At 43.5% G+C, this 23,704-nt stretch overlaps 1 protein-coding gene across 1 annotated transcript; it reads right to left on the reverse strand.

Moving 5' to 3' along the window:
• Nucleotides 1-1,449: 1,449 nt before the first annotated feature.
• Nucleotides 1,450-23,194, reverse strand: nup42 (nucleoporin 42). Its single transcript, XM_055661226.1, has 7 exons — nucleotides 22,657-23,194; nucleotides 17,444-17,684; nucleotides 14,328-14,422; nucleotides 14,033-14,109; nucleotides 7,541-7,627; nucleotides 6,017-6,098; nucleotides 1,450-3,047 (listed from the first exon to the last, which is right to left on the reverse strand). The coding sequence occupies exons 1-7, from the start codon at nucleotides 22,790-22,792 to the stop codon at nucleotides 2,428-2,430; spliced, it is 1,338 nt and encodes a 445-aa protein (XP_055517201.1). The 5' UTR covers nucleotides 22,793-23,194; the 3' UTR covers nucleotides 1,450-2,427.
• Nucleotides 23,195-23,704: the final 510 nt, after the last annotated feature.

Here is a 23,704-nt window from a genome sequence, read left to right on the forward strand (position 1 = left end):
TAAAAAACTAGACCTGCCAGGCACAAATCCATGTTGACTGTTCCTAATCAGACCCTGTTTATCCAGATGCTTATATATATTATCTCTAAGTATTCTTTCCATTAATTTGCCCACCACTGACGTCAAACTAACAGGTCTATAATTGCTAGGTTTACTCTTAGACCCCCTTTTTAAACAATGGAACAACATGCGCAGTACGCCAATCCTCCGGCACTATTCCCGTTTCTAATGACATTTGAAATATTTCTGCCATAGCCCCTGCTATTTCTACACTAACTTCCCTCAATGTCCTAGGGAATATCCTGTCCGGACCTGGAGACTTATCCACTTTTATATTTCTCAAAAGTGTCAGTACTTCCTCTTCTTTGATCCTCATAGTTTCCATAGCTACTCTACTTGTTTCCCTTACCTCACATAATTCAATATCCTTCTCCTTGGTGAATACCGAAGAAAAGAAACTGTTCAATATCTCTCCCATCTCTTTTGGCTCTGCAGGTAGTTGTCCACTCCGACTCTCTAATGGACCAATTTTATCCCTCGTTATCCTTTTGCTATTAATATAGCGGTAGAAACCCTTCGGATTTACTTTTACCTTACTTGCCAAAGCAACCTCATACCTTCTTTTAGCTTTTCTAATTTCTTTCTTAAGATTCTTTTTACATTCTTTATACTCCTCAAGCACCTCATTTACTCCATGCTGCCTATAATTATTGTAGATCTCCCTCTTTTTCTGAACCAAGTGTCCAATTTCCCTTGAAAACCATGGCTCGTTACAATTTTTACGATTTTTACGAACACCCATCATTTATTTAGTTGCCTCTGTACTCCACTAATGGAGATTTGTAATAGAAAAAAAAATCACATGTGGTTAAAGTGCACATTGCCAGATTTTATTAAAGGCCATTTTTATACATTTTGGACCTGTTTCTGCGCAGTATCTCTAAAGTGTACAATGATGTATGCCAGGGATATTGTGACTTGAAAGATTAGAAAAACTCAAAAATATTGGAAAAATGTAAGTTCTTTTTTAGAACAAGTAACTCAAAAGTGTATTTATCAAAACTCCTTCTCATAGCTCCCACATCCACTTCTGTTTAAGTAAATAGGAAACAACCTCCTGTGCCTCCATGGACACACTTAATGATTGCACCGTGATGAAATATTGTACATAAAAACCATATACAACACGTCTACAGTTGTGCAATATTATGTAATGCACAAGCATCCTACAAAGGACGTACCATTGCCTAGGAAGAGAATTAAAAAAATTATGTACTTCCCTCCAAGGTAATTCCCCATTTGATCAATTATCCATTTGACCCAAATTAACTTGACCCAAAACTTCACCCATTCCTTCTCAAAAGATGCTGTTTGACCTGCTGAGTTACTCCAACATTGTGCCTACTCTCGATTATCTCAACAGTATACACCATAAATATACACAACATAACCCATTTACTCAGCTCTTTATTTCACGTAGTATCTAATTTACACTATTAGAATGTGTACATAACAATATTAAAAACAAGGAATAAGCAATATCCATCTGCATATAAATAAATACATAACCATATACTCATAATACAGATTGTGAAGTGATTTGTTACTAAATGTCATAAAGAATATTCCAAGCAATAATTTGTCACCATAATATTTTTTCAAATTTAATACAATAAAAAAGTCAACAAGAAGAATGAAGATTATGTTTTGGATGGGTACTACTGATAACATTTTATGTTAACAGTCATCATATGCAGCATATTACATCAACTGTGAATTATCTTATATATTTATTGGGGTTAGTTACACGATTCAAGACTTAAAATGAATGCGGACTAATTTATAAAACATTAAATTAAAAAAGTTCCATTTCAGCACAATCTGGAGGTATTATAAGTACTTTGAAGAATGTACCTGTCTGCAGTTTTCATTGGGTAATTTCACGTGACAATTTTTTTAAATGAAAATTTGTATGATTATAAATCTCTCCAATTCAGCCCAGGCACAGCCTTGAAAATGTTTAAACATACTTAGAAGCAAATAAGGATTAGTTCCGATTAAAATATCAGCTCAGCAACCTTGACGTTATTGCAACATCTAATATTTCTTGCTCTCATCAACATATTCATCCTCCTACCTTTCCCTGCTTTCAGCAACAAGTGGCAGGAAAGAAGATACAGAATTGCCTGCAAAGCATTTATTCTGATGGAACTTATGGCAAACTTTTGAATTTTGGGCAAGGAATGTGGGGAAAAAATGAGAATGCAACAGTCATGTCTTCAATAAATTATTAGAATGTCAAACCCTTAATAAAATTATAAAATAGCACACCACGCAAGAATTGAAATGTACATAGAAAAAGCTCAATTTGGATTTGGATTGTATTGTTCAAAGCCATGCATTGGAAACAAATTACTTCAAATTTATTTAGGCAGTCAGAAGTTCAATGGGTGGCGGCCTCAAAGGAATCCTTCCCAGGGTAAATTTCTTTGCTTCAAATTCTCGCAGGTCATCTGCTGAAAGTTCTGGTTGGGGTGTGTACAACACATCACTTCCACTAACTGAATGATTGCTTGCAGGGGTAATTTGCGGCTGAGGGACAGATGCGACAACTGCCCCGAAAACATTTGTTGACGTTGTAGTTGTTGCGGAGTTCCCAAAAGTATTACCTGTTGCCTTCACAGTGCTTCCAAATGCTGAGGTTGTAGGTGCACCAGTAACTGCTGAACTTCCCAAAGCGCTGGAAGCTGTGAAGCTGCTTCCAAATGGTGCAGAAGTTCCAAACACAGAGACACCTGGGGTAGAACTGGTTGCAGAACTACCAAATACAGGCAATGGAGCCGTTGTTCCAGTAGGTGCCCCAAACTCAGGCCTGTTTCCAAAGACGGAAGCAGAAACAACAGGCTTGGTTCCAAACCCTGACGGTGGAGGGGCTGAAGAGGCTATTGCGTTTCCAAAGCCGACTGTTGCCACATTTTCTAATCCAGCACTGGGTTTGAAGCTAAATGTGTTGCTGTTTATGCTGGTAGATGTCAAACCTGTGGAAACTAACAAATCCAAGGCAGACATGTTGTTTTGTTAAACCACAAAATAAACATATCTGGCAAATTACATATAAACTTGAAGTAACTACATTTTAAACCCTATATGTGTTGTAAGCTTCAAACATAAAGTGAATGTGGCAAACCAAGCAAGACACCATATAACAATTACAGCACGGAAACAGGCCATCTCGGCCCTACAATTCTGTGCCGAACAACTTTTTTTCCCTTAGTCCCACCTGCCTGCACTCATACCATAACCCTCCATTCCCTTCTCATCCATATGCCTATCCAATTTATTTTTAAATGATACCAATGAACCTGCCGCCACCACTTCCACTGGAAGCTCATTCCACACCGCTACCACTCTCTGAGTAAAGAAGTTCCCCCTCATGTTACCCCTAAACTTCTGTCCCTTAATTCTGAAGTCATGTCCTCTTGTTTGAATCTTCCCTATTCTCAAAGGGAAAAGCTTGTCCACATCAACTCTGTCTATCCCTCTCATCATTTTAAAGACCTCTATCGTCCCCCCCTTAACCTTCTGCGCTCCAGAGAATAAAGACCTAACTTATTCAACCTATCTCAGTAACTTAGTTGCTGAAACCCAGGCAACATTCTAGTAAATCTCCTCTGTACTCGCTCAAATGACACACATTCTCAAACGTTTTACAAGTTGTATTTATTTCACCTATACTTGTTGCAGTTCATAGATTAATCTAATACAGGTGCACAACCTTTTATCCGACAGCCTTGGGACCAGACACTTTTCGTAATTCAGAATTTGTCGGCCTTCGGAATGGAAATTTTTTACATTAGATTTTAATGGCTGGCTCAGTGGTAGAATGCTCGGCTCATATCCGCAAGGTTGCGAGTTTGCACCTTGATCCCGGCAGTTACTCGGTCGCGTGTTTGAGTCTTCAATGTCGTTTTTTCTTGCAGAATAAATGTCTGTATGAAATGCAGTGTGTTGAATGAATTCCTGAATTTGTAAATGTGACCGCAGCATTGAATCACCTCTTGCAGTCATGTCACCCTAGCGTGGCTACATGCCCTTAGGTGGCCTAGCTCGGGGATTCTTGAATCCCCGAGCTAGGTCACGAGTTTGCGCCTCGATCCTGGCAGTTACTCGGTCGCGAGTTTGAGTCTTCAATGTAGTTTTTTCTTGCAGAATAAATGTTTGTATGAAATGCAGTGTAGGAGAGGTGTACTGACTGTGTGGGCAGAACTTTGGAAGTGATTGCCCACCAGTCTAAAAAGCCGCTGTGTCTCCCTGTCCCTGGGATAGCAGGGGGCGATCAAACAGCACAATACCCCCCTCCCCCTCCAACTCCAGAGGAAGCCTCTCCCCGATGGACCGCTATGGCGACAAGTGGCAGTTTGCCCACAGCCCGAGCTGCGCGACCCCAAGAACAAGACGTACCTTGCACACCATCAGCTTCTGCCCCTACGTGTTCCTCTGGAGTTGGAGCGGGGCTGGGCTGGAGTTGCTGCTGGCTGTGGGTCTCTGGGATCTCCGTGCATGCAGTGGGCCTGGGGGTCAGTGTCCCGTTGGTCCTGACGTCTCCGGCCACCCCCCTGGACTGGAGCTGAGACTGGGAAATGTACCGCCCTTGCCCCCTCCCTCTGCAACTGCAAACAACCCCACTCTCCTGCAAGGGCGGTACAGTTCCCAGAGGATGGCAGGTGGTGGGAGAAGTCAGGACCAACAGGAACCCGCTCCCCGATGGGCCCCTACGACGCCCGAGCTGCGCCCCGTCATCCGCAACCCAGGTTCCTCTGTAGTTGGAGCAGGGCTGGGCTGCTGCAGGCTGTGGGTCTCTGGGTTCTCCGTGCTTGCAGCGGGCCTGGTGGTCGACGTCCAATTGGTCCTAACGTCTCCGGTGACTGCACTGACCTGCTGCCATCGCCGACGTGAAGACAGTACAAAGCCCCCGCGCCGGTGCAATGAGCGGGGAGCTGGAGAGGGGAGGGATGGGGTCACACACATGGCCGGGAAGCAGAGGGGTGTAGGTGGGGTGAAACTGGAGGGAGCGACAATCTGCTGCTGCCTGCACGCCGAGTTAAAAAGTTCCCACGCAAGACTCACGATACACTGTGTATCGTGTCTACCGTGGGAACTTTTTAACTCAGCGGGCAGGTAGCAGCATATTGTCAATTATTAACCCTCCCGCGCAATATACCCTCATCTTCTCTTTTATGAATGGGGATTTAGTTCCCCTTTCTTCGAGGACCGACCGGAGGTTCCACTGTCACCTCTGCGGGCCGCCCTCGGTGAATGTTTTCAAGGACCTTTCTTCAAGGACCGAAAAAATGGCCGCTATTCGGAGGTTTTCGTTATTTCGATCTTCGGATAAAAGGTTGTGCACCTGTATACTTTCTTTAATAAATGGGTTAAATCATTCACAAGAGCAAACAATAGAATCATAAAATAAGTGTTGGAAGCAGAATTGACAATTAACATTGAGATGAGAATCAGATTTCTTGGGTGAAAAAGGGGAGCCAGCCAATTAACTCTGATGGTGAAAAATGCACAATTATACTGCTGTAAAATTCCAAACCTCTACAACAAATTCAATTGTTTGTGCAAGTGCTACGAGCCTTTGTGTTACCGATGATTATACTTCTGGAACAATCTTCCGACCATATGTTTACTTCCACTTTAAACCCAACAATGATGCCCACACATTAGTGAGCCGCAGTGCCATTAGGCTATTTTTACCTAAAATTTGTGCAAAAACTCTTTAAAATTTTTTTTAAAAAAAAGTAATTTTGAATAAAGAAAGACACTTAACCTCCTAAAAAACTCTAATTAAAACAGGTAACAGAAAAATTAACTTTGCGATGAAACGCTATACCTCAATACATGTCAAAAAAAGAAACCTAAAAATAAGTTTTAAGTAGGAGCTTGTGAAATGACAATAAATACATGCTTGTCCAGAAGTGCAAAACATTAACCTTCTGAAGGATATACTCACCCGATGAGCCAAATGTTGAAGTTTGCATGCCACCAAAGCCAACTGATGGTTTTTGCTGGTTAGGCTGTCTCAATTCAGCACTCTGGAGAACAGGAGAAAGAAAACATGTCATACTTGTACAAGTATCCTAAATGAATTAATGAACTTGCAACAGAATTGCACCATGTTGAGGAACTGTTGGCAACATTTCCCATAACCACCAATTCACCCAATCAAAATTCATGAGGTATGGTCATCCATACACAAAACCATGCTGACTATCCCTAATCAACCCATCTTTCCAAATGCCTGTGCATCATTTCCCTCAGAATCTCCTCCAGTAACTTTCTCACTGCGTAGAAATTAGAGCTGACAAGGTAAATATTGCAAATCAAATTAATTAAAACATGGCAAATGACTTGCACATATCAACTAATCACCTCCCTTCCATGTGCTCTTAAAAGTATGTTTTAATTATTTAATTTGATTTGCAATATTTACCTTGTCAGCTCTAATTTTTGTATTTGCGCCAAGTAGACACTCTCATGCTCAGCAACAGAGGGGAGGGTCTTTTAAAAAACATAGAAAAATAGGTGCAGGAGTAGGCCATATGATCATTGCTGATAATCTGTAATCAGTACCCCATTCCTGCTTTCCCCCCCACCCCCCATATCCCTCGATTCCTTTAGCCCCAAGAGCTAAATCTAACTCCCTCTTGAAAACATCCAGTGAATTGGCCTCCACTGCTTTCTGTGGCAGAGAATTCCACAGATTCACAACTCACTGGGTGAAAAAGGTTTTCCTCATCTCAGTCCTAAATGGCCTACACCTTATTCTTAAACTGTGACACCTGGTTCTGGACTCCCCCAACATCGGGAACATTTTTCCTGTATCTAGCCCGTCCAATCATTTAAGAATTGTATATGTTTCTATGAGATCTCCTCACATCTAAATTCCAGTGAATACAAGCCCAGTCGACCCATTCTTTCATCATATGTCAATGTTGTGCAACTACTGAGAATATGTAATGTAGATTGAATTTATGTATGTCACAAATGAATTGTTCATGAGCAGTCCAATCAAAGGAAAAATAGAAAAGGAAACATGGTATTTGGTGAGAGATATTAAACCAAGGAAAAACAAAAATATTCAGAGACTTCAGGCTGTATGTGTCAAATTTCAGTTGCATGTAAGTATTTGACTTAATTAAGACAACATATGGCACTAAGAATTCACTTAGACTTGAAACAATCCTCTATCAATCTCTGGCATATCTTGCAGTAGCTGGGGATAAGCAATATGCCTTCATATGAATAGTCTGTCACAGAGATACTTTTAAAACAAAGCTTGTGATGATCAGGCAAATGTGTATAGCAGGTTTTTGATAATTATTTTAGTGCCCATGTCTAAAGCCAGTTGTGTTTTAAGTTACTAAACAGATGGTGGATGCCAACAACCCCACCAGAACTCTTACTGTAAATGTAACTGCAACAAATAATGTACTACTTTCCCAGGTAATTATTTTCCAACAAGAACTAATTTTACCATTGACACCCTTGCAGAAGAATTTGGCTTCTTCAGTTCAAGCATCCTGTTTCTATGTTGATTTGATAATTGTGCAATGGAGTCAACCTAAATGAAAATATGGCAAATTAAAGGACAAGTTAGTAATAAATACAAGCATGACTTTCTAATGAAATCAGTTTACAACTAATTTTTGATTCAGTGACAGCACAAGATCTACTGGTAACAAGGTTATCTTTCATATATAGCAGCAGTATGGTAAATGCCATATACATAGATAAAGAAAAAGGTGCAGGAACCCTCACCAGGTCTGACAAAGGAACTAGCACCTGAAACTTTAACTGTTTCTTATTCTACAGATTCTGCTGACCCAAGTGTTTCCAGCATTTTAATTTTAATTTGATTTCTGCAGTTTAAAAAAAACAAAAAAACAAACAATTGTACAGCTATTGGGATTTTGGAAAATCCAAAGCAAACAGTTACGAGAATAAAGTCTGGACAACCAGTCACCTCACTGAAATCAGGGGGCAATTGCCACAACTTTGCCCTCTCCTCAAATCACTGCTAATACAATATTCTTTCAGTTATTTTTCATGCAGTTGCCATTCAGACTTAGGTTTACAGTCCAAATTGTTAAAAATGTTTTAATGGTGCCTAGGTTTTAACTTGCTACTTCCTGCTGTTGGGATTTTCAATTTTAATACTACTAAATCACATGCCCAGAGTTCCTTCAACTCATCAGACACATTTCAGAAATTAATTTTCTCCACAATTTCAGTTACCACCATATTTATAAATAAGTTTCAATATCACCATCATTACCATTGCAGGTGTAAATTAATACACCTCAAAACATTTCACGCCATTCTAAAAATATTCAGCACGTCACTGCAAAGGTTTGCAAGCCATTTAATAATCAGAACATTCCCTAACAAAGTTAAAAAAGTAAAAACCGGCCACATTCATGTTGCTCATGAAAACTCAAATTACTTAGGTCTAATTATTAATCATTCATATTGTGGTGACTTGGGAGAGTCACGATTCAGAAGGCATATCCGCTTAATTGAAACTCACAAACATCTTTCAAAATGTACGATTATATGCTGTAGAATTATTTTAATTTGCAATGTTCCACTCCCAGTCACTTGAGGTTACATCACCTAGGATAGTGAAGTGTCACCACTGCATCCATTGTCATCATTCTACTCAATACTTTGCTGCATCATATTCCAATTGGAAGCTGAAGCAAGTTAGCTATGTAAAGATCAATATGCTAACAGCTGGAATTACATTGCAATTCATAAGATTCACTATGGCAGGATGATTTGAGCTAACATAATTGAAATGAGTCTAAATTATTTTATATAGACTAATAAGGGGGGGGGGGGGGGGGGCAATTATAAAATTCGAATTATTCTAAGCCCCTGTAAACCCTGAATATGTAATTAAATAGTAAGATTAAACGAGTACTTACCAGTACGAAGTTTGATCTGTATTTTATGAGGAGTTACGATGAGGGATTACGTGAAGAACCCACCCAGCGCGCAGGCGCGGCATACTTCCAAGCAGCGGTGTGGAATCACAGATAGACACTAGTTGAAGTAAAGATAGTGAAGACCAACGAGACATTAGTCCGAATTTGATCTATATAATGAGGGTGGGAGCGGAGGGCACGTAATCCCTCATCGTAACTCCTCATAAAATACAGATCAAACTTCGTACTGGTAAGTACTCGTTTAATCTTACTATTTTACTTCGGAGTCACGTGAGTGACTACGTGAAGACTTCAAAGGTCTGTGATTTCAAACCGTGTAACAGTTATATCACTCACTGCCGAAAGGTCATCGAGGGAGGAAGTGGTAGCTAGAGACCAACAAGTTTGTTTAGTTATAAAAGAAATATTTATTAACTATAACAAAAACAAAATAGCTCCCATGGGCTTTAAATCATAACTTTGCGGTTTGTAAAACAGTATCCGCAAAGACGTCCTGTTCCATCAGCGGTTTGTTGTAAAATCGTTGGAATGTCGATTCCCTTGACCATCCCGCTGCTCTGAGGATGTGGTCGAGGGGAACCTGCATCCTATCCGCCGCTGAGGTGGACGCTGCCCTGGTTGAATGGGATTTAAAAACATTAGTGTTAATCCCTGCCATGCTGAGGACCTGTTTCAACCATCTGGATAATGTTTGGCTGGTTACCCGTCCAAAAGGCTTCCTGTGGCTAACCCATAAGGCTTTCTCTCTCCCTCTTAGCGTTTGGGTAGTGTCTAGATAATGTTGAAGGTGGGTCACCACACACAGCCTAGGTTCTGGAGGGTAAGCCCGGAAGATCATCGGGGAGTTTGATGTACCTGGTCTACTTTGTTTTACCAACCCCGGCATAGTGAAAGTAATGGTATCTGGGGTGGTCACCATGTAGTTTAGATTAAGCTGATGGAGCGACTGGACCCTTTGAGCTGAGACAAGCGCCATGAGCATGAGGGTTTTGTAAGTGGCCTGTTCCAGGCTCAGGGATCCCACCGGAGGCCAACCTCGAAGGTGTGTGAGAACTACACTCACATCCCACATGTGAGTGTATCTAGGCGTAGGGGGTTTGGTATTAAAGATCCCCTTAAGGAGTCTGATGACTAGAGGGGTGGGATCCCACACTATGCTGTTCTATCGGCATTAGATATGCGGACAGTGCGCTCCGAGCCGTGTTGATGGCACTGTAGCTCATCTTGAGATCATGGTGCAGGTGGGCCAGGAACTCCAGCACATCCGAGATCGAAGTCGTCGTGTAGGATGTCCCTGCGTCCAGACAGTACTGTTCCCATTTCCTGATGAAGGTCAGGTACTGTTTCTTGGTGGAAACTCGCAGGGATGCCGACATGGTGGTGATTGTTCTGTCTGATAACCCCAATCCCCGGTAAGGCCTGTTCAAAATCTGGAAACCAGGAGTTTCAATTTTTGGTGGCATGGATGGCTAATGCCAGTTACCGGGTGAGTCAATAATTGGGGGTGGTGTTGAAGGACCATTGGTGTCTCTACCACCATGTCGTGGAACATTGGGAACCATGGTTGGGTAGGCCAGTCGGGCACGACCAGAATGCCAGAGGCTGAGTCTGCCTGAATTTTCTGGAGTACCCGACTGATGAGGCAGAAGGGAGGGAAAGCATAGAAAAAGAAATTTCCCCAGTCCAGCGTGAAGGCATCTACCGCTGCTGCCTCTGGGTCTGGTTCCCAAGCCACATACATGGGTAGTTGGTGATTTAACCTAGACGCAAACAAATCTATATCTGGCGTACCATATTGCTTGATAATTTTAGCAAATGATTTTGGGTCCAACATCCATTCGATGTTGTCGTTGAATTTTCGTGACCCGGTGTCCGCCACTAAATTTAGCTTGCCTGGTAAATAGGCAGCTGATAGCCAAATATGTCTCTCGACACACCATTGCCAGATTATAGCAGTTAATTTGTCGCATGATACTGATTTAATGCCACCCATGTGCTGGATATAAGATACTGCCGTAGTGTTGTCGATCATAATTCTAACATGCACGTGTCGCATACCAGATGCATATGCTTTTAGCCCATAAAAGGCGGCGAGCATTTCCAAAAAGTTAATGCCCAGTGAGTGTAGTAGCGATGCCTCTGAATTAGTCCATCTGCCACCTGTGCTGTCTTTGGAGTTAGTAGCTCCCCAGCCTAAAGCACTGGCATCCGTTGCAATGGTTATGTTAGGATTGGTTACGGTGATAGGACTGTGACTGTGCCAAATATTGTCAACCCACCACTGAAGTTCTAATTTGGCTTCAGCGGGTAAATCCATTTTGCGATCATAATGCCCCCTATGAAGGCGTAATGCATGAGTCCTTGCTCTTTGGAGATTTTGATAATGCAAGGGCCCATGTTGGGCAGCCGGAAATGCTGCTACTATAGAGCCAATAACTCTGGCTACATGCCGTATTCTAGGTTGCGGTGTGGCAATTAAATGGCTACAAGCTTCAATGAGTGAAACTGTTTTGTTTCTGGGCAGAGTGACAGTCATGTGAATCGTGTCAATAGTGAAGCCTAAGTAATCCATGTTAGTAGTAGGCTCCAATATTGATTTATCTGGGTGGAGGATAAAACCCAAAGTTTCAAGGAGTTGTTTAGTGGCTAACACTCCTGCGACAGCTTGATCCCGTGTTCTTCCTAATATGAGAACATCGTCCAGATAGGCCACTACTAAATGTTTTAATTCTCTCAATTTCTTCATGGCCACTTTAAGAATTTTCGTAAATAGTCTGGGAGCTGTCGTTAAACCATTGGGCAAAGCTCGGTACTGCCATAGCTGGCCCCTCCAGATAAATTTCAGATATTTAAAGTAATCTTTATGAATGGGTACCAAATAGTAAGCATCTTTGATATCTATGCTTGCCATGTAGTATCCCTTGGAGATCAGTTGTCTGGCAGTGACAAATGTCTCCATTTTGAAATGTTGATACTCAACAGACTGATTAAGTGATGTCAGGTCAATAATAATGCGACATCCACCATCTTTTTTAGTTTTGAGAAAAATGTTTGATACAAATTCTTGCGGCTCGTGTGTGGTCATTTCTATGATGCCTTTAGCCACGAGCCGATCAAGTTCAGCTTGTCCTTCTACCTTCTCAACTGCCGAGGGAAGGAACACCCTTTGGGGCATGTGCTGAACTGGCGGTTCTACGCCTGGTTTGAATTCAATCTTGTATCCACTAATACTGTTGAGTATAAACTGATTGTTAGTAAGGGAGCACCAAACATGCTTGAAGAACCTCAAACGTCCCCCTGTTAATACTACACCCTTTGTCTGTGTATGTTGACAGGAACCAGACCCACCTACCTCCATGTTCACTTGTGGGGTCGTTTCCGGTGGGTCTGGCCCAAGGTTGTCCGTGTTGGTGCTGCGGTGGGGCGGCGCATCTTCCCACGGCTCCGCCCTGGGCCCCGCTCTAAAAAAGAGCACTGGGGGTAGTGGGAGGCGGTCACCAGGCTTTCACCAGCTCGGTATCTGCTGGTGGCTGCCGAGGCGTGCGGCCAACTGGGTGTCTTCGCCCTGCTCGGTCCTGGCCCTGCCCTCATGAGGCCTACTGGTTTTGCCGCCTCTTCCAACTCCTTGAGCCTTTTGGGCAGATCCGCACCAAATAGCAGCGCCTGTCGTTCGGGCGCTGGAGCTTTACAGAGGCCCGCATATGTTGGGTTGAGGGCAGGCCTGATGTTGTCCCGCCGTAGGTTGTTTAGCTCGTACGTGGTGCCGCACATCAGTGCGAGGGCATCTTGCTGGGGTATGGTCAGGTCTTCCTCCCCAACTGACCGAGCAAAGGCGGTGACGGCTGCTGAGTGTAGCTTCAGGACTCGCTGCATTTTTACCTCCTGAGCCCTTATGTGCTGCCCCAGCTGGTTCCAGATCTGCCCATTTACCGTCTTGACCTTCAGCGCCTCGCAATTTTCGGGCGCGATCGGGCGCGATGTAGTTGTCAAGGGCCTGCTGGACAGCCTTGTCCTGCAGCGGGTTGTTGGACAGCCTGTTTATAGTTGCCGCCATTCTGGGTGGCAACACCATCCCAGTTGTTGGTGGTGCCGCATATCGGCCCACTACACCCAGTAGCTCTTCTTCCGGCACGCCCGGCATGCTGACGATATCCTCCGCCTGCCCTTGGGATAGGCCAGCCCAGTCCTGGCCTCCCTTACTGCCCTCGAATATAGAGGGTACAGAAGGGTGTGGAGAGGAGGAGGCCAAAGCCCGTCCTCCTGGGAGATGCCGCATCTCCTCATTAATCATACGTTCGAGGAGCTGCCTCATGCAGCTCATCCGAACGTCTCCCCTTTTCGGTGGGGGAGAGTGTTCCCGTTCCTCCGAATCATCAGAGGACACCGGCCGGTCGGTTTTCTGTGTCGCCTTCCTCCCTGTGCGGGGCGTTGAGATTTGCAGCACTGGGGGCGGCTCGGTGTCGGGTGAGCGGGAGCGTTGAAAAAGCTCCTCCGCTGCGAGAGGCTGCCGTCCCGCTATGGACCCGTCCTCGGGTGGAGTAGGGCAGGCAGTCCTCCTGGCTGGTCGCTTGCGAGAGGCCATTATTCTCTCTAGCGCGACTCTGAAACAAAAAAGGCACTTACCTGAGGTCTCGTCTTTATGCTGCAGCTGGAGAGCCTGGCTCCAGCTGCTGCCGCTGTTGCACTGCTGACGTAATGCCGCGCCTGCGCGCTGGGTGGGTTCTTCACGTAGTCACTCACGTGACTCCGAAGTAAAATTAAGGTATTAGAGTTTCTAATGGCACAGATGATTCAAAAGGTGAACAAATATATGTCAGGAAACTACCAACTCCATTGGCCATTTGAGAATTACATTGAAATTTAAAGTGTGTGACTTGAAATATTTATTGCAAACTCAAAAGTTTATTAATAGTTAGTTTTGTTCTCTGAGTTTTGGTTACTATTTTAACCAAGATAGAACAACTCGGATGGTGGATAAGCTAAACTGATACTTCAATATCCTAAAAAAGAGTTCTTACATAGTGCTGTAAATTGCCTCCTGCCCTACTGTTATAATATTCCTGTCGAAGTTCTTCAGGGGAGATGTCCACAAGACCTACAAAAGAATAAAACACATAATAAACCAACACTGCTCAATTATATAACCACTTTAATGTCTCTACATACGCTAAGAGTATTAAGACCATTGAAATCCTTAATCCCTTCCTAAACCCCTTAACTTAGTTACAAAGAATACAATGAAGGCGAAACTGAAGCACAAAATGAGAACACATTACATAAACCAATTTCACAAAAACAAAAATAAAATCGTACCTGAAACACAGGCATACTCTTTGGCCACAGAATAACAGGAGAATAACCACTGGCCAGTCGATTCCCATGCTTCAATGTCTTTTCTTACAATTTCCCTGAAATAAAGATAAAACAATATTACACATAATGTTTATTCATAAATTATTAGTACTTAGCAGGCAGTGAATTTTAAATAAAATTGCTATTTCCTGCCTGGCAAACATGCAAGGCCCATGTTCAAAAAAGAAACTGCAGAATGCAGTCATTAAATAGATAAAATCATTGCAGGCCGAGAAGAGATTACACAGGTAAGGAGGGATAAGACCAGGAAGGGATATGAAATTAAAAGAATTGATCAAACACTAGACACTGCTTTAAGTGGAATTGAAAAAATATTCCCAAGAAAGATTCAAGATAGTTTATTATTATGTGTCCCAGATAGGACAATGAAATTCTTGCTTTGCTTCAGCACCAGAGAATATAGAAGGCAATAATACAGAACAGATCAGTGTGTCCATATACCATTGTATAAATATACACACACATGAATAAATAAAACAGATAAAGTGCAAATAACCAGATAATGGACTATTAATGTTCAGTTTTGTTCAATAGCCTGATGGCTGTGGGGAAGAAGCTGTTTTTGAACCTGGACGTTGCCGTCTTCAGGCTCCTGTACCTTCTACCTGAAGGTAGCGGGGAGATGAGTGTGTGGCCAGGATGATGTGGGTCCTTGATGATGCTGCCAGCCTTTTTGATGAAGCGACAGCGATTGACCTACCATCGAGGGGAATATGAGCCGATGATGGACTGGGCAATGTTTGCTACCTTTTGTAGTCTTTTTCGCTCCTGGGCACTGAAGTTACCGAACCAAGCCACGATGCAACCGGTCAGTATGCTCTCTACTGTGCACCTGTAGAAGTTAGAGAGTCTTCCTTGACATACCGACTCTTTGTAATCTTCTCAGGAAGTAGAGGTGCTGATGTGCTTTCTTTATAATAGCATCAGTGTTCTCGGACCAGGAGAGATCTTTAGAGATGTGCACGCCCAGGAATTTGAAGCTCTTGACCCTTTCCACCATCGACCCGTTGATATAAACTACTTTCCTACTCCTTCCAAAGTCCACAATCAGTTCCTTGGTTTTGCTGGTGTTGAGGGTCAGATTATTGTGCTGGCACCATATGGATCTCACTTCTATACTCTGATTCGTCCCCATCAGTGATACGCCCCACAACAGTGGTGTCGTCAGCGAACTTGATGATGGAGTTCGCACTATAGAAACATAGAAATTAGGTGCAGGAGTAGGCCATTCGGCCCTTCGAGCCTGCACCGCCATTCAATATGATCATGGCTGATCATCCAACTCAGTATCCCGTACCTACCTTCTCTCCATACCCTCTGATCCCCTTAGCCACAAGGGCCACATCTAACTCCCTCTTAAATATAGCCAATGAACTGGCCTCGACTACCCTCTGCGGCAGAGAGTTCCAGAGATTGACCGACTATGACCGGTTACGCAGTCATGAGCATAGAGTGAGTACAGCAGGGGGCTGAGCACACAGCCTTGAGGTTCTCCCGTGCTGATTCTTATCGAGGCTGACACTTTTCAACAGTCTGTGAATTCGAACAGTCTGTGAATGAGGAAGTCGAGGATCCAATTGCAGAGGGTGCGCAGAGACCCACTTCTGAGAGTTTGGTAACCAGCTTGGAGGGGATGATTATATTAAATGCCGAGCTGTAATCAATGAATAACAGCCTGACATACGAGTTTTTGTTGTCCAAGTGGTCCAGAGCAGAGTGGAGAGCCAGCGAGATTGCATCCAGCGTTGATCTGTTGTGGCGGTAAGCAAACTGCAGCGGGTCCAGGTTTTTCTCGAGGTAGGAGTTGATTTGCGCCATGATCAACCTCTCGAAGCACTTCATCACCACCAACGTTAATGCCACTTGTCGATAGTCGTTGAGGCACGTCACCTTGCTCTTCTTGGGCACCGGTATTATTGATGCCCTTTTAAAGCAGGTGGGAACCTCGGACCTCTGAAGTGAGAGGTTGAAAATGTCCGTAAAAACTCCAGCCAGTTGGTCTGCACAGGTTTTTAAGAACACGACCTAGTGCAAGACTGTGCAAATTTGGATGAGAACCAGAGTTTTAGATAAACTCAAGATTATATGGAATGCAGAATGAAAGGTTGTTTCAGCGAGCACCAAGTTACAGAAATGTCACTAAAAAGTGGGACTGAAGAATATGGACTGATTTGGATTGCCAGTGATCAAATAGCACAGTAACACTCAAATTTGCAAAGCATTCGCTCTTTTGTGGTGCACAAGGATGCTAGGCATCGTGAAACAGCATACCAGCTGAATGCCTTCAGAAATTAGACAAGCAAAAAAAAATCAGCTAAGGAAACATATAGGATGTTTAAACAACTGAAAACAAAATACATTGTTTCGATTAGTGATACAGCGTGGAAACAGGCCCATCGGCCCACACTGACCAACGATCTCCGCACATTAACACACACTAGGGACAATTTACACTTATACCCGCAGTCGTAATCAAACCCAGATTTCTGGCGCTGCAAGCGCTGTAAGGCAGCAACTCTCCCGCTGCCCACTTTACATTTTTTATTAAATGATCAACAGAAAGTCTGTTTTGGTATTTAATCATTAGAAGTTAAATAAGCAAAAAACAAATTGCTGGAGGAATTCATTAGGTCAGGCAGTATTTGTGGAGCGAATGGACAGACGACATTTCGGGACAGGACCCACCTTCAGACTGATCAGTCTGTCCATTCCCTCCACAAATGCTGCCTGACCCAGAGTTCCTCCAGCACTCTTTTTTTGCTCAAGGTTCTGGGTATCTGAAGTTACTTACGTCTCCGGGAATTAAATATGGTGCAGCTGAGTTGTTTCTAACTATTTTAGATAAAGCACAAAATATGTGTGCACGATTGAAGGGTTGACAATGTTGCACATCGGAATAACATGGACCAATTCTATGTCTCTCACCAGTGATAGACACAAAATGCTGGAGTAACTCAGCGGGTCAGACAGCATCTCTGGAGAAAAGGAATAGGTGACATTTCGGGCCGAGGCCCTTCTTTGTACAGTTAGTGCATAAAACCAATGATCACACTCACAGTATGTTTTCCTGATCACATTCTTGATTATCATTGGAGAGAGTTGTAAATCTGTTCTGTATAAAGCTTCCAGAATTTGCAACTGCTTTCTTCCCAGCATCTGTGTTACCAAATCCTCTTCGGTCGACATTCCTGTCAGGGTTCACCCACGTTGTCGATTTGGAGAAAGTTGATGGTTGAATGTATCTGGATTGGGGTTTCTGGAACTGATTTCCCCAGCCTCCTCTGTTGTTACTGTAAGCTTAAACAGACAGCCATTTATGTGCCAACTTCAGCGTCAATAGCTGTTACATTTTAAAATGTACTGATGTATTTTCTAATTATAAAATACATAAGGCTTATTTAAAAGTTTGACTACTGAATGTAGCATCTCAATACCCCAAAATACCCATCATTTAACCAACCTGTGTATCAATGAGCTACACTTTCATTTTAGAAAAAGTCACACCTGTCTAAAACAGGATTGTTGACAAAAAACATTTGCTATATGTACAATAATCCATTACAAAAAACTTCATTCTTTTAAATTAAATTTTAAAATGCCACAAACACATTAAAGACAGAGCAATTGTATGTGAAAACATAATTTAACATTGAAGTATAATGGATTCATGCAGCTCCCTGTAACATTAAAATACCATAGGAATATAGATCCTTCCACCTCTAAAATGTTTCTCTACTTTGACCAATATTTAAAACAATTTCAAGCACAATCCATTATAGCAACAATATACTCTAGTACATCAATGCATGTCTCAGTATCTCATCCCAGTATACTGGAAAATTGTTGATGATTTGAATTTATTTATTTCTGTTTATCATGAACAGCCAAACCGCTTGTAATGAGGGCAGCATTCTTAGTTTAGTCTAGTTTAGATACAGCAGGGAAACAGGCCCTTTGGCCTACTGAGTCCATACCGACCAGTGATCCCCGCACATTAACACTATCACTAGGGACAATTTATAAATATACCAAGCCAATTATTCTACATACATGTATGTCTTTGGAGTATGGGAGGGGACCGAAGATCTCGGAGAAAACCCCACGCGAACAAACAAACTCTGTACAGACAGTACCCGTAGTCGGGATCCAACCTGGATCTCCGGCGCTGTAAGCCTTGTAAGGCAGCAACTCCATCTGTGAAGAAGCACGCTGAAGAACCGTGCCACTCACTTCTTACTGAAAGATCCATCTTGTAAATTAGGAGTAGCGACACACGACTCTTAGAGATTGCTCCGCCATTTAATATGATCATGTCTGGTCTGGTCTGATCTGCATCCCGTCTCAAATCTACATTCCTATCTATATGTGGTAATCTGTCACCACCTTGCACATCAAGAGTCTTGCATCTACCTTAAAACAATATTCAAAGACTCTTCTATTGTGGAAGCTGAGTTCAAAACGCACGACTCTCTAATTCTTCTTCTCATCTTTATAAAAAGGCAATAGGTTTAAAAAAAAAGTGACTATACTTGCCCCGGAAGCATGCAAATCCTCTCCACAAACACCCTGCTAAGACACCTCAAGATCACACGTTTCAATCTGGTATCCTCTCACTCTTCTGAAATTCAGTGGATACAAGACTAACTTGCCTAAACCTTCCTCATAAGACAACCCACTCATTAAAGTATTAGTCTAGTAAACATTTACTGAACTATTTCACTGCATTAATGTTTTTTTCTTAAGTAATATTGATTATTGTACAAACCACACCAGATGTGCTCACCACCGATCTATATCAGTGAAACAGAGGTTCCCCACTTTTATATGATTATATCCTTCCAGATCCGTCCTGTTGTCTCGGGTTTGCCTGCTTGGTCTCCTCGGTATTCCAATTCTGCAAGAATATACAATGGTGTATATCTCCTTCCATCTCAAGGCAGTCGCTCTTCTCTCTCATGACCTTATATGACCTGGGATATGTTGTCCAGCGAGTACTGTCGCTATTGCCTCATGTCACTTCTGATGTTAGCCTGATTGGTCTTCAAGTGTTTTGTCTGCTTTGGACGACCACTTGCCATTCTCCCACACTTCTGTTTGCACCCTGGCTCTCGCAAATTTTCCAATCAGGATAAGAATGCACCTGCACAAATCTCTAGATAGTTTTCCTCATCATTCCTTTTGGCAATTGCAGAAGAGGAGCACTGACTTAGCCTTTGTCAGCAGATTTTTGGATCCCTTCAAAACATTCTTTGCTTATCCACTATTTTATGTAAAGCCAGGTGTTGTAATCCGATGATCAATCCTGGAGAAACTCACAACCTTGTCTGTTAAGAAGTGCAGCCAATTAGCAGCTCAGCAATGCCATAATCTTGTGAATGACAGTCAATGAAGGGTTCCCCAATTCAATCTGACAGATATTTGAAAAATGAGCCATCGTCAACATAATGCATATCGGACCAGTTCTGCTGAGGGTCACCCTCGGCCTTTATACCATTCAAATGTTTCCTTTGGTTGCCTCCCTTTAGAGACCTTGGTTATCTGCAAATAGTCCCCAGAATTCCTGCTAACTCAGGCCATCAAATACTCCCCTTTACTCAGCAAAGTTATACTGTCCCCTGACTCTTAGTCTGAAGAAGGGTCTCGATCCAAAACATCACCTATTCCTTTTCTCCAGAGATGCTGCATGACCCACTGAGTTACTACAGTAATTTGCATAAATCTTCAGTGAAAACTAGCATCTGCAGTTCCTTCCAACACATTTTAGCAAACCTCTTCCGCACCTTCTCAAAAGTTTCACATTCTTCCTGTAATGGGGTGAACAGAACTGCAAACTACACTCCAAATGTGGCCTAACCAATGTCCTAGAAAATTGCACCATGACTTCCTGACTCTTATACTCAATACTCCTTGAGGGGCAGCACAGTGGCGCAGCTGGTAAAGCAGCTGCCTCACAGCACAAGAGACCCCGATTCGATCCTGACTTTAGGTGCTGCCTGTGTGGGGTTTGCACGTTCTCCCTGAGAACGGATGGGTTTCCTCTGGGTGCTCCGGTTTTCTCCCACATCCCAAAGACAGGTGGGTTTGTAGGTTAATTGGCATCTGTAAAATTGCCCCGAGTGTGTAGGGCATGGATGAGAAAGTGTTGTCGTGTGAACAGGTGATCGATGGTTGGCATGTACTTGGTGGGCAGTAGCGCGTTTTCATGCTGTAGCTTTAAATCAATCATTGCCCTGACCAATGAAGACAAAGCATATCATATTTCTTCTCTAGTATTCTATCTACTTGTGTTGCCACTTTCAGCGAGTTATGGAATTGGATTCCCTTTATAGACACATCTTATCTGCTCAAGTTCAAACAAATACCTCAAAACTCATTGGCCGGCAGCACACTACAGGAAGACAATGATCCCAAACATACTGCTATAAAGCAACAAAGGAGTGTTTCAATTCAAAAAAATGAGTGGCCAAATCAATCATCCGATCTGAACCCAATTGAGTATGCCTTTTATATGCTGAAGAGAAAACTGAAGGGGATTAGCCCCCAATACAATCATAAGCTAAAGATGGCTGCGATACATGCCTGGCAGAGCATCACCAGAGAAGATACCCAGCAACTGGTGATGTCCATAAATCGCAGACGTCAAGCAGACATAGCAAGCAAAGGATATGCAACACAATACTCAACATGACTACTTTCATTACATGATATTGCTCTGTCCCAAACATTATGGTGCCCTGAAATGGGGAGGACTATGTATAAACACTGCCGGAATTTCTACATGATGAAACCAAAATGTATAAAAATGGCCTTATTAAAATCTGACAATGTGCACATGTGATTTTTTTCTATTACAAATCTCAAATTGTGGAGTACAGAGGCAAATAAATAAATGATGGATCTTTGTCCCAAACATTATGGAGGGCACTGTAGGCAAGCCAGTTCTGAATCCATACGACAAAGGCACTATGAATGTCATTCATCATGATCTGCTGGACCAGTTTACTATGGGAAACTATATCAAATGCCTTACTAAAATCCACTTGGACACCATCCACCACCCTACCCTCATCAATCAATTTCGCACATCATTAGAAAATCTCGCTCAAGTTAATACGTCATGACCTGCCATGTACCAAGCCATGTCCCCAATTAATCCAGTCTCTTACAAATGGGAGTAAGCCCTGTCCTGAAGACTCCTCTCCAATAGCCTCACTATCGCTGATGTGAGCCTCACCAGCCTGGATGCTCTCTACTTCCCTTCTTAAACAAACATTAGCTGCTCTCCTGTCCTCTGGAACCTAATTGCTGTGCATGTCCTATTCAAGTATTTTATTGTCATATGTCCCAGGACATATGACATAGAAACATAGAAATTAGGTGCAGGAGTAGGCCATTCGACCCATCGAGCCTGCACCGCCATTCAATATGATCATGGCTGATAATCCAACTCAGTATCCCGTACCTGCCTTCTCTCCATACCCCCTGATCCCCTTAGCCACAAGGGCCACATCTAACTCCCTCTTAAATATAGCCAATGAACTGGCCTCAACTACCCTCTGTGGCAGAGAGTTCCAGAGATTCACCACTCTCTGTGTGAAAAAAGTTCTTCTCATCTCGGTTTTAAAGGATTTCCCCCTTATCCTTAAGCTGTGACCCCTTGTCCTGGACTTCCCTAACATCGGGAACAATCTTCCTGCATCTAGCCTGTCCAACCCCTTAAGAATTTTGTAAGTTTCTACAAGATCCCCTCTCAATCTCCTAAATTCTAGAGAGTATAAACCAAGTCTATCCAGTCTTTCTTCATAAGACAGTCCTGACATCCCAGGGATCAGTCTGGTGAACCGTCTCTGCACTCCCTCTATGGCAATAATGTCCTTCCTCAGATTTGGAGACCAAAACTGTACGCAATACTCCAGGTGTGGTCTCACCAAGACCCTGTACAACTGCAGTAGAACCTCCCTGCTCCTATACTCAAATCATTTTGCAATGAAAGCTAACATAGTAACCATTCGCTTTCTTTACTGCCTGCTGCACCTGCATGCCTACCTTCAATGACTGGGTACCATGACACCCAGGTCTCGCTGCATCTCCCCCTTTCCCAATCGGCCACCATGACAATAAAAACAGACAGACAATAATAGTGTAAAAAGACATGCTCGGAGCTGGCTTTCTCTGCTGATTTAACAGAGCCAGTGTCCACCTTCGCCCATCCCCCGCTGCCCCATCCCCACCCCAGTTCCCGCGCACTCGGACCCGCCTCGCCCCTCACCTCCGCTCTGCTGCTGCTGCTCACGCCCCCCGCCGCCGCCGCCACCACCGCCGCCGCCGCCGCCCCGCGGGTGCTCGTTCCAGCAGTTGGCGCCGAAGCGGCAGCGTCCCTCCAGGAAGTACTTGCAGATCGGCATTGTTGGTGCGCTCCCCCACGGCAGCCTCTGTGACGTTGCCGCAGCCTCTGTGACGTTACCGCAGCCTCTGTGACCAAAGATCTTTGTCTGTGACGTTACCGCAGCCTCTGTGACGTTACCGCAGCCAGCGCCGGCAGGTCAGGTCAGGAGCCGGCGGCCGCCGATGGACAAGCCCGGGCCCGGAGTCCGTTAAAAGCTGCAAGTTAGCACCGCCCAGTCGGGATCGTCAGTATTTAATTACGTGTAATTGAACTACAAATGCTGTGGGTACGATCGTGAAATTTCCGAGCCGACACAATTTATACTTGTCGATCTTGCGTGTCACAAGGAGAAATTTAAGCGACCGATCGACGTGCGTCAACCGTCGTTGTCCGTGGCGTCTCTTAATGACGTCAGGCAGGGTTCTGTCGCCGATTGTGAGCGAGGCGAGGGGGCGGGGCCCATTATGACGGGTGGAGCAAACAAAGATCAGAGAGCTCGATCATCTTTGGCAGCAAAGATTTGAATGGGCTGTGGATGGGCGGGGTTTGATTGTGTAGGGAGGAGCTGCCGATGCTGGTTTACACCAAAGATCTTATAGCGGAGCAAGATAGGCTACTCCTGCGAAATGCAATGGGCTGACGTGTAGTAGCTATGGAGGGGATCATGGGCATTTTTCCACGCCCATTTTAGTAACCTGAGCCTACCTGACCCGACCCGACTAGCACTGTAATCAATGTTGCGGGGCAACAGTTTGTGTGGGTTAGATTCATAAATCTGTCAGTTCATACTTCTTGTCAAGAATAAAATTTGACTCTGGTAATTGTCTTTTTTAATGTTTTTTAAAATCATTTCTTTTTGAATGGTTCACAAGCAGTGCAGTGTTTGAGTTGATTTTGTAGTAACCGGAACCGACCCGACTCGCAGGGTAAT

This window comes from Leucoraja erinacea, chromosome 2 (assembly GCF_028641065.1).
Source record: "Leucoraja erinacea ecotype New England chromosome 2, Leri_hhj_1, whole genome shotgun sequence".
Lineage (NCBI taxonomy): Eukaryota > Metazoa > Chordata > Chondrichthyes > Rajiformes > Rajidae > Leucoraja > Leucoraja erinaceus.

What these genes read in the sequence shown, in the direction of transcription:
- nup42 (XM_055661226.1), bottom strand. Translation starts at nt 22,792, where the DNA reads ATGCCGATCTGCAAGTACTTCCTGGAGGGACGCTGCCGCTTCGGCGCC. An exon ending in GCAGCAGCAGCAGAGCGGAG is followed by an intron (nt 17,685 to 22,656) that starts GTGAGGGGCGAG and finishes TGTCTGTTTAAG; the next exon opens with CTTACAGTAACAACAGAGGA. An exon ending in GAGGCAATTTACAGCACTAT is followed by an intron (nt 7,628 to 14,032) that starts GTAAGAACTCTT and finishes ATTTTCATTTAG; the next exon opens with GTTGACTCCATTGCACAATT.